This window comes from Triturus cristatus, chromosome 2_2, assembly GCF_964204655.1.
Source record: "Triturus cristatus chromosome 2_2, aTriCri1.1, whole genome shotgun sequence".
In the NCBI taxonomy this organism is placed as follows: Eukaryota; Metazoa; Chordata; class Amphibia; order Caudata; family Salamandridae; genus Triturus; species Triturus cristatus.
The window spans coordinates 717,073,303-717,085,463 of record NC_140582.1 but is presented as its reverse complement, the minus strand read 5'-3'; the positions used below and the strand labels follow the sequence as shown (position 1 = coordinate 717,085,463).

Genomic DNA, 12,161 nt, shown 5'->3' with positions numbered 1-12,161 from the left:
CTTCTTAATAACCAGCATGTCAGTTGCTCAGTTTTCCCGTGTCACCAAAAAGTTTATTTTGCAGGAAAAATATTTCACTCTGATTTTCTTTTGTGAATTGGGCTAATGTTGTGTCCTGCTGCTTTTAGAGCCAGCATATCTAATTCCACTTCTAACTTTGGTTATTGTTTTGCTATGATTAAGATCTGTTTTCATGATTCTAGCTCTGTCTGAGACGTTCCTTATTCTGAAAGGATTTTTTTACCTGATGATTATAGGTTTTGGAAGCACAGTAATTGCATCTCAAACTAAATGAACATTCTTTTTCATTTGCAAAAGGTACACTTCACTTTGAACTGAGAAAGCACTCGAATATTGCAAAATAATTGTATGGAGTATTGCCAGTGGAAACATCGTTATATATACAAGGTTATGTGACAGAATTACCAAGAAATGGATGTGGTTAAACACTCACATATGCAGGACATATGCAGGACTGAACCGGTCTGGAGCTACAACTCCAGGTGGGCAAGACATATGGCCCTGGGGCATATACCCCCAATGCTCCAAAGCAACGGTATTCTTCTCAGGACAAGCTGTGCCTGTAAAACTATAAGCACACCACCAGTATGTGTTTGGCCTCAAGATCTCAGAACTTATGATGGCCAAACAACTTGCACCTTACATGGGTACCCTCCATCTCGGGGTGCTCCTTCGGCTAAGGTGTTGACCCAGGCCTTGGAGGATCTTACATGGCGATCGGTGGTGATTTACTGGCCGCTGTGGATGAGGGTACCAGTGACTTACTGACAGAGCTAGATATAGTGTAGTGCATCATTCCATAATGCTCAATAGGTTGGAGCTCTATGGCCATATTCCACCCCTGGTTCAAAGATGATATAGGTAATTTCTTCTCCCGTGTTTTCACCAGGTGAGAGTGGTATACTTTCTCTCTCTTTGATCAGGCTTGACATGGAGCGTCTATCAATGCACCTCTCGTTCAACATTGATTTTCCGTTGCTGCACACGTTCACTCCACTTGATCTTCCACTCATTCCATGCCAGTCCCTTGCGGAGAGAACCCATGTGTCTCTCTTGGGTTTGTTAAAAATACCTCATAATATAAAAGCGTGGTCCTGTAGCAAGACCGCAAGACACATTGACCATAGCTTGGTAGCTTGGAAGCTGTTTGTCCTGCAGGTAGTATTGTAACTCCCGGGTTACTATCTTCAGATTTACACTAGACATGGAATTGAGGATTGGGAATTCTTTGGTTTTTCTTAAGTGGTTTAGTCACTATGAAGACTTCATTGTGGACGCTTAATTGCACTGATAAAGAAAAACAGTTCTAGTGTAAAAAGACAGCTTTTGATGGCACTAGCCCCACTGAAATCAGGTTGCGGTAGTCAGGGTTGGAGCTAATGTTCACTGTTCCAGAGTCTGAAAAGGAGCAGTATTGCAATGGGCTGGGAACATGAGGTCATGGACCAGCGCAGGTGCGTTCAGTGATTTTAGATTGTATTTTGTCAGCCTCGTTATGATTAGTGTTTTATAGCTGATCCGAGACTGCGGAGATCAAACTCATCTCTGGTGTTCTCCTAAATCCTGGTTTTGGAGCTTAACACGTATTTCTGAAGGTTTGCTTTTCTTCTTCCCAGCAGTAATTAGTCAATAACTGTGCCCCTGAAGCTGGCAGCAACATCTTGCTTTCCATGATATTCTCACAGTCCTGCAGCATGCCTCTTTAAAACTTTGCCATGTTTTGGAACCACTTCCTGCTAGATTTCTTCTTTAATACTTTGAGTGTGAAGATTTTTCCAAGAGCCATAAAATCTGTAGTAGATAAGGAATCCCTCGAGGAACAAGGCATGTAGAGAAAAAGTCAAACATATGGAAAGAGCTGCTGAAAGTTCTTAACGGTCATATATGTCTGAATCCTGGTACTGCACTAGAATCTAAAAAATGTAGGGCTTCTGCTGTGGAAGTAATTACATTATAATTACATGACAACCTGTTTAGCGCGACAGCTACCTAGAGCTACCTAGAGAGTTGTCCCTGTGCCCATAGTTGAAGGTACAGGACTGGCTGGGAATTCATGGTTCTAAACAATTTTAGAAATAATGCAGCTTCTAAGGCCTGTAGCAGGTGATATTCAATGGCTCTGAGATCATCAACCAGCTTGTTCAAGATTTTAAAACTCAGGTAAGAGAAAGATATGCCTCCTACAGTTGGCTCATGACATTTTAGGAGCAGATAGCAGATGTACTGAGATCATAGAAAGAACTGGACAGAAGGGACATGCATCTATTTAAGTAAGATTGAAGGCAAAGAAGCCCAGTCCTGGGCCTGGCACAGTGGCCAAGACAAAGGCATTGAAAATGATTCTTGATGAAAAGGGAGCTTTGCTGGGAGTCGAGATCTGATCCCTAGGACAAAGTGCTGGAAGCAGCTGTGCGGCACCATGTTAAAGAGCCTAAAGTTGGGTGACCCACAAGTTATTTATACCTTCCATGTACACCCAGGGTCATCCATCGATGGCGTAATGTTGCAGAGAGAATAATACTCCAGTTGTGAAAAATATGTTGAGGACGAGAACTGATGCGCAACATGGTGCATGTCAAAATATTGTGCACAGAAATATCATCTGACATAAATATTGTGTACTAAATATTGTTTACAAAAACACTGTCCCATTCAAAGTAGACTTTCTATTCTTACCTCTAACGAGGTGGCATTGTAATAGGCAATATTTAGCACACAATATTTACAGCATACAATGTACTGACAACAATACTTTGGTACCGCACCATGCAAATCAGTACATGAACATATAAGCATCCTTGTCAAGACTTAATCATAAAATATTAACTGACCCGCGGTATCCGTGGTGCTGAGTTAAAAATACTAGTACCGCACACTATTCTAGAGTTGGAATATTGGCTTTCCTTCTTGAGAGCCTTGTAACCTATCAGGTCTACGAGATGCATTTTGTATCTGAGCGTGTGTCGGCTCTGAAACATTCACATGAATCGGAAGCCTAAATACAGGCATTGAAACCTGTCGAGAGATAGTTTTGAGATGTTGTCCCCTAAAACAACATAGCCTCAATTCTAACATTAATAATGAAGTTATAATTATATGTATATATATTTATAATGAAGTTGGCCTAAAGTATCCATGAAATGTAATTGGCATTGTGTGAATGTTCCCAAAAAGTGATATCCATTTGGCAATAAATCACAACAGCTCTCTATGCTCAAAGGGTGGAGGCTTCTGTTTGGCTGGTTAATGCCAAATGAGAGCTACCACCCTACTCTGCAATCCCAGCACTGACAGGCAGGGACTGCTGCTGGTGATGATCCCTGCTCAGATCTTTGAGGATGTACCAGGCGGCATTGGAGGGGTCATCTTTACACCCACTGGTGTGGAAGGTTTCTGAGGCAACCCCACCCACCCCCGAGTGAGGGTACAGAGAATCCCCTCTCCATGGTAAATCATCTCATACCTGCCTCCACCCATGGGAGACATTTCTGCCAGTGCTGAAACAGCCTATACTCTGTCCAGAGGAGTCAGACCAACATTACCTTCCAAATCTAGAAAGCATGTCCTATTGCCTTATTATACGCCTTTCAAGTAGCAAGGCCGATCTAAGCCTGGCACAGATACTGCACTTGTGGCACAGCATAGAACAGTCTGAGGGTTCCGGTAGAACAACCCATAACAGGAGCTCTTATTTCCTCTGAACTACTCCACTTAAGGAAATCAACCTAAAAGCACAACAATCGGATTGGAGGCGTCTGCTACATACAAAGGTGTTTTTACCTCAATTGGCTTCACACACTACAGTGGTGGTTTTATCATTAGGTTTACTGAGATCACTGTCTGGTACGGAGTAACGGCACTTTTTTATTTTGAGATGGAGAGTACCGACACTTCTCAAGCGTGACGCAATACATTTAATTGGAGAGTACCGCCACTTCTCAGAAACAAGCAGGTACTCTGGTATAGAGTACCTGCACTTCTATTTTTCCATTTCAAGCACTGACTGAGATATTCGGCTGAACTAATAAGACTGTACTGAGCTGAAAAGCTTTATAAATGTGACTGCTCACCAAACCAACGTTTGGTATTAGAGCTACTGCAAAAAAAAATAGGTGCTTACTATAGTTCCAATGACCCTATTAACAATCTTAAAGCACACCTAGCTCCTCACACGTGGGTCTGTGTCATGTGAAGATCTGCCCTGCGCTAACACCATTCTTCAAGCTTGAAGTTCAGGTGGCCCTACTTTATATTACAGATGGAGACACAAGAACCCTCAGTAATATTGAACGTGCATCCAGGGGTCCCACACTCATTCATTCAAGATGGTGAGTGTCTGAATTTGTAAAGAGGTGTTCATCATGCATGTGAGTGAAATGCTATTACCTCAGCCAGATGCTTTCATGTACAAAAGACTGGGATGCCACGTGAGACAGGCAACAAATGGAAGTCATGCATGTAGGGTTCGTGCATGTAGGATTAGTGCTGCCCATTAAGGAACAGGGACTCTGGGCCACTCCCAAACGTGGGGTTAGCATCTATGGAGTGCAAGCCACGTGGGAGGGAGAGGACAAGTAGAGAGAGTCTTGTCCCCTGTTGAAAGCACGAAGGATAGTCACATACATGGACCCTGTCCATGCATCTGGGGCCATGCAGGCAGAACATACCCAAGAGCAGCCCACATCTGGCTTTGCGTGTAGACCTGGAATGCCCCCTTCAGGCGTCTGCACTTATGACATGGCGGCTTTGTAACTGTGACGTGGCTCTCCCACAAAGGCACACGCTAGCGAGCAGGCAGCTTGAGGTTGTTCCGTGATCACTCAGGTGCATGGCGCCAGTGCTATGTACAACCCCTGGTGCTGGATGGTGTCACATGGCCCAGATCAGCAGCGCACACCGCAACTCTGAGTGCGCGGTGAGATTTGCCATTATGCTGCTAGTCTTCCCATCCAAAACTGGCTCCTACAGTTGGAGCCAGGAAGTTATAAGAGATCTTTTTTTCAATTAAATGATTTTTGTGAAACAATAAATTAGTTGAACACATTATGAAGGAGTACATTGGTGCTATTAATATCGACAATGTAGGTGCGGGTCATTACATTTAATTATATAACTGTAAAGTGTTGCTTTCTCAATCTGCTTCCATTAAGCTCACACACATCGTGCACATAATCAAACTTTATTAAATATATTTCATACAAATTTGACCTCGTTTTGCGATGAAGTTGAATTTTTAATTCATGAAATTGGATAATATATTTGGGGTAGCTGCAGCTGCCCACATTTTAACAGTACTTCGACTGTCATCCCACAATCTATCAATCAATGGAAGCATGGACAAAACACAGATCCGGAACCTAAGCTAGGTCCAACCTTAAATACAAGCCAAATATGTTTAATGATAAACTCCCAATCCAAAAAAATAATAGAAACATGCAGATTTTACTAGAATTTAGCAAGGCTTTTTACATTGCAGTTCTCATTAGTTCACAGATGGTGTCACATTCCGGAACTGTGGCCATTTTCTTTTGTGTTAATATTCTAGTGTGATGAACCAGGCGACCTTATTTCCTAATGTAAATAAAACGAGAGCTCAAAAGGAATGGTGAACTAATTTCTTTGCAAGTCTCCAAAATCATTTAAAACTGGTGGGGATGTTTTTGTTAATTTGGTAATGTTTTCTTAATTTTTTTTTTTCTTTGAAACTCAGCTTGGAAATCAACAAATCACTACAAAGGTGATGGAGGTAATTGCGTCACAGTCACACAGGCAAACGTCGGCGGAAGCTTCTGCACTGCCTGTTCCTCTCCCTCCCGTGCTTCCGGTAAACAGAGGCTCCTTCCCGCCAGCGAGTGGCACCTGCACAGAAATACTTACTTTCCCAACGCTTGATGATTTTGTTCCTTCACGCTTCCTTAGATCCCTTGCACAGTCCTCTTACAAATACCCCTACCAGGCTCTTGGAGATATGACCGACCGGAAGGAAGCAGGCTCAGCTAGCGTGAGTGAGTACTCCTCCCGCACAGTGAGCGAGTCCTCCACGGCCATTCTAGATGAGCTGCAGACATGTGACTATGACACTACTGACCGTTCCGGAACACCCTCCCCCACCTTGAGTCAGACGTCTGCAGTGACAGATGGCACCACCGTAACCAGCACCGCTACCATCTCTCATGTAATTATCCTTCCTTTATTGCCTCCCTCTCCTTGATTTTTGAGACTTTAACATTCTCCTCTGGAGGAACTAACACTTACCCATCACCTTACTTTTACTCACAAATGCATGGTTTTCACTTACGTATTGTGTAATTTGCAGTTAAATGCATGGTCAGGCCCAACACGCAGACGATGCATTTCGGACTCATGAACGCTTAATTTTATTTCTGAATTGGCTGCACAATTCTTTGGGTATTGTCAACATCATCGCATCTTTCCAATGCTTTAGAGCTAATCATGCACATTAGGAGACAAAGGTGTTACCGCTGCAATGCTGACAAATTTATGGGATTGATTCACAAAATTGATTTTTATCATTAGAGTCTAAATTGAAAATGGCATTCCTCAGATATAAAAGTGAAATTAAGGTAGAATTGCCATAGTTCACACAGGCAACATACACGGAGTGCCAGCATCAACATTTCATGATCCTGTGATGAACAAATGAGGAATTACCATGATTGTCCAAACTTTAGCTGTAAAACGCAACTCTTACCCAAAGCGTATTCTGGCACTGGTGGGGAACAGCATAATAAGAAAAACAAAATGCCAAAATAAGATGAAGAACGAGTTACTATCTGGAATAAAGTAAGGTCTTAAGTAATCTTCTAAAGGCTAGATGATTAGTTTCTAATCTTAAAACCGGAGGCAGATCCCTTCCATTCCGTGGGTGCACAAGCTGAGAAGATATGGCCGCTAATACAGTAGTTAATTCTAGATACAATGGTTGCATGAAAAACTGCTTTTCGGCATTGTGGAGGCAGAATAGAACACATTTTTCTGATCGTCTTTAAATAGAAGAAGCAGGAAGAGGTAACTTCTCTAAAAGAGATAAAGAATTATCAAGGATGACTCTTAAATATAACAGTACGGGATCCAGACGGGAAGTAGGTTCTGAAGCCACCAGTATCTGTACCAGGATTGTTGGGATTTACCTAGGATAATGATCCTGCTTGTATTTGTATGGAAATTTAAGGCATTCTTCTTCATCAATAACAACACTACAAGGAAGAGAGGGGCGTGTGGGGGGTGGTTATGTAGAGTTTGGCAAATGTGGGGTTTCTGCCAACAATTGGCAGATGTCCCATCGGCCCAATTTAGAATGAAATTGTGCAGTATTCCTCAAAGTTTAAATCACATCCTTAGACAATTAGATGATGAGTCTTAGTACAACCTTATTGTTGGATTGAAGAATATATATATTTAAAGTTATGCAGACTTTGCGCCATGCTGTTCCTGCCAATCAACACTTCATCGTCTGCCCTGCAATGCCTAAGCAGCGTTGCAGTTGTAGGTGGGAAATACCCATCAGCAAGTTGGAAAGAGGAGGAGGTGTCCGGTGGGGGTGGGGGGTATTCTCCATTAAAAATAAAAAGAAAGCGGCAATCATCGCAGGGCAAACACCAGTGTCAAGAGTGAGTTGGTGTTTATCATGTTGTGAAATGGCCTCAAATCATATTCAAACAAGCATACAGTTTTGGCTGCATGGAAGCATGCACAGAACATACATCCGGAACCTAAACTAAGTCCAACCTTAAATAACAATACACAATCTACACAGACCTACAAAGTACAAAGTCTACAGTTTTGGTACATGGAAGCATGTGTCCAGTGCAGTGACCAGTGCAGTGTTTTAGAATCCAGACGCTTAGGTTGTTTCTAGGCAATCTTAATCTACGCAGAGAAGAAGCCAAGTGACTGGTAAATAGTGTTTCCTATTGATGCTGCAGGTGGCAAATACATTTTACGTTATTGTGATAGACTACAAAAAGGTTAAATATATTTCCTTTCAGCATAGGTGTCTGTTTCAGTTAGCTGCACTAGAGATAGCTGTGAATCTTGGCTATCTCTACTTAGACTTGCTTGAATGTCGCATAGTACCTCAGAACCCTCCAACCCCTGACTCTGGATCACTCCTCAGCTCTGTGCTTGGCAAGATGAGAACTGTGAACAGGAAGTGGGAACCAGAAACATGGGAAATTTGCTGACAAACAGCAACTGGAATAAAAGTTAAAGGCTTTATGTGACCGATCCCAGCATCCGCCGCACAATGAATCCACAAGCACGCAGGTGCAGGTAGGCCTAAATGCTCCTTATTGTACATTGGGCTCTCACTTTAGGGGACTCGTTCAAACTCAATGCGTAGAGTTGTATACAACATTCTCAGCATTATTAACGTGAGTATATCAGAAATGTTCAGAAACTCTTTTTAGAGTCCTAATAGGTCTTTTGAGTGAGACCTGGCTAAATAGTCAGGCCAAGCTAAGATTAGACCTTGTTGACTTGAGGCAGAAGGTTTCGTTCAACCCAAATGATTTCATAGGATTTAAAGTACTTTTTGAAGTTCTGTTCACTTAAGCAGGAGTTGGTCATGTAGGCATGAGAGGAACACCTTGAGAAAGCAACTTGATTGAAAGAAAAGGTCCATCAGGGAACAGTACCTCAAGAGACCAAAGCTAGCTATGGTGCTCCCAGTTGTAAGTGGCCGGGTTCTCCCAGCCGGTTCACTGCTGGATAGCTTCCTTGCGATACCAAAGGGGATGATGGACGGAGTGTTTGAGCAAATCAAACACTCACCCCCTCTGCCTCAAGTCAACAAGATCTAATCTTAGCTTGGCCTGACTATTCAGCCAGATGGATTAAACCCAGATCAGTTGACTGGGGGTGAGTGTTTGATCTGCTCAAACGCTCCGTCCATCATCACCTTTGGTATCGGATAGCTTCCTTGACAGCTAGAATGAGCTGCTAGTGCAAACCTCTATGCTGCATCAGCAGCATAGAGGTTTGCAATAGGTGATCTTGAAGTTGAAAAAAGTGCTGGAAGTTAGGGCTCTAGAAATGATGTCATAATTGCTCACACGTAGGTCTCATGATGGTAGTTCTTCAACTGAAAATTCCTTTGAATGATTATTGTTCACACACGAGGAGGAAACAAGTTTGATACGTTCAGGCGAGTTGGGGAGAGCCTTTGGTGGAGTACTTGAAAAGAAGTGAAGTCTTCTAAATAGAGCCAGTCTTTGAAATGGAGTACTGTGCGAGCACGGTAAGCTTTTTACTCTCATGACCTTAACTTCAACTCTCCTACTGGGCCCATGGAGTAGGATCTTTATTTTAACTCAATATCTTCCCTCAGAGGCAATGGTCCTCCTATAGACCTTTCTCTGTCATAGCGAGGTAGATGAGGAGACCAGATGTCCAACTGTCCGCTACCCAATGAGGACCACTAATTGGTAGCCAATTTACAAATTGGTTATCAGGTTCAGGTAAATCACTCTTAAGACAATGCTATAGAAATAAAGAATGGAAATAGGTAGACTGAACCTCCTGAAGAAGTTTAGTCTAACAAGAATTATGCAAAGTAAGAGCTCTTCTGTGGCTACACAGAACCAGGGCAAAAGAACCATATGTTCTGAAAATCCTCTATGACTATCATGTTATGCATTTAATGTTTAGCACAGTATCTGTAAAATAACACTGGACACAATAAGACTCAGCACAGTCTTATATCTAACAATTCGAAATATAAAGTCGCACATTTATTGAAGGTAATCTAACCCTCAATAACAGAATCTATAAGAGGATGGGTTTCTTGCAATCATACAATATAATCTCTACCACCAACAAAGCAAGAAGTTGGTTCTCTGAGATTCTTTAAGCTTGGGTAAAGGGGATCAAGTTAAAGTCCACTAGGGGCAAAGTCCATAGATAAAGCAAAGGGATGGCGCATAAATCAGGAATGTTCAAGTCGGGTATCCCAGCAAACTGCTTCAAATCGTCCAGTATGCCAGTTCATCAGCAATGGCAAATATCAAATGGGCATAATAGAAATGGTTCAGCAGGCAGGTTAGCTGTAAGGAAAAATGTCAAAGGGCAGCTTGAGCTTAAATGTAAGCTCTCCTCAAAGGCGCAAAAAGTAATTAAGGAGGGACCATAATCGCAGTCTTCCTCCTGTGCATCGTGGTTAAATAGTTCATATTTTTCATCATGACATCAATGGTTGATCCACAGTGGTCTGATTGTCATGTGATAGTCTCTTCCATCTCTGCTGGTGCAAATTGTTACTCTCACATAATTTCCCACCTAAGTCATTAGAAACGAAGGTCCTTGCATCCTCACAGGTTTGCAACAGTTTATGGATGTGGGGTAAAGGTCTCGTTCCCACCATTAATTCGCAAAGGGAAAATAACTGTTGTTGTTTTATAGAGTGTCATATTGATCAGGAGAAAATAATGCAACATTCGAGAATGTATCAAGTCCAATGCACAAAGCTGTGGAATAGTGCAGCCTAAAGAGAAATATATCTTAACGTTTTTAAATTCAACATTTCATCTTTTACTACTGTAAATCCTAAAATCTAAAGCTAAAAAATCTAAATTTGAATGTAATAAAATAAGTCACATTATCATTTTAAAAGTATTCTAAAATGTTTGTCAGTAAAACTTGCATACAAATACTCACCTTTAATTACGGCCTACTCCTACAACCTAAAGAGTAACAACATATAAATTAATTGTAAACATTACAATATCAAAATCGTTTCTAAACGCAAACATTGTACACTATGTTAGGTACGTATACTGAAAACTTCAAACGTCTACTAGCTTCCATCGAAGATTCGCACCAAAAACCAGTTTGTTAGGACACTCCTCAATGAAGTCAAATAGCAATGCTAAGTTATCATTATTTCCATAACATTTCTAATAATAAATCAAATCAAATGAAAACGAGCTTTATTCAATTTTAGGCATGTAAAATCATAAAAGCAGACAATTAAAAACGCCTCATCACACTTCTAAAAATACATAGGTAAACAAATATATACAGTTTCATAAATCAATTCATTTTGCTTTAACTGTTTCTGATGCATAAGAGTAAAAATATTTGGCATCTATACTAAAAATAATCCTTCTCAAATTTGACACCTCCCATATATTTTCCTCAGAGGTCTAAACATTTAAAATGTTCCTTGCTCTCGGTATGCTTTTAGGAAACCCACCATAGTACCAATACAACAATTATTATCCATCATCTGTAAATACAGAAAAGCAGGGCGACATTGCCTCCATCCCCCCTGTTTTAATAAAGGTACAATCCATCTACGTTGTTCATTTACATAAAATTTACAGAATAAAGTTACATGGATAGTTGTTTGTAAGGAGATGTTGTCACAGGGACACAGGCATAATTCCCTTGACCAATTGTTCATATCTGGGTGGGTAATCAAACAGTGGAAGGTCCCAAATCTAAAACGTGTTAACACATACCTATCATATCCCCCTATGCAACACAATAGGTACGGTTGGATGTTATATGTTATAATAATCATTTGATGCTGGACCACCGTAGGTTTATTCATTTCCAGTGCTAGCCTGTTCTCCTCCACAAAAGTCATACAAACTTTTTTGAATACCTTCTGATGTGTGGAATTCATTACTTCAGGCAAGGAAAAATAATCTGGATGCCCAATATCGTGCAAAAAGCTTTTTATATATTTTAGCCAAGTGATCTTACTGGCATGATCTAATTTCATTGCATCGGTTAGGATTTCCTTATTTAGACCTGTGCTGGTAGAGGTCCAAATTCTATGCCAGAGTAGCACTGGTTGTATCTTAATTAAATCTGAAATATATGGTACTCCTAGCTCGCTGTGACAGTTAAAAACTGGGGTGCTGGCAGGAACTGCCAAGATAAATCTTAAAAAAGCATTTTCAACATATTGAATTGGTGCACAGTTGTGAAATCCCCATATATCTGCCCCAAAAGATGCTATGCTCACGCATTTGGCCTGATAAATTTTCAGGAGAATTTCAGGAGGCCTTTTGCCCAGTTTTTATAGTAAAATTGATTAAGGCCGCAGTAGACTTCATGAACAAAAGTCTCCTGGTCTTGATCGCCTGAGCTCAAGACCCAGTACGGTTAAATAA

At 41.2% G+C, this 12,161-nt stretch overlaps 1 protein-coding gene across 14 annotated transcripts in view; it reads left to right on the top strand.

The window, feature by feature from the left end:
* SORBS2 (sorbin and SH3 domain containing 2) overlaps positions 1–12,161 on the top strand; it is a 665,007-nt gene that overhangs the window by 334,762 nt on the left and 318,084 nt on the right. For 9 of the 14 annotated variants that reach the window (XM_085641963.1, XM_085641955.1, XM_085641954.1 and 6 more), the window contains one exon: positions 5,732–5,845. The exons of 1 other annotated variant lie outside the window; for it this stretch is intronic. In XM_085641963.1, coding sequence (XP_085498089.1) covers positions 5,732–5,845 — 114 coding nt within the window. Of the gene's footprint in view, positions 1–5,731; positions 6,197–12,161 lie in introns of all 14 variants that reach the window. 4 more of the 14 variants (XM_085641952.1, XM_085641951.1, XM_085641953.1 and 1 more) reach the window with 2 other exon arrangements.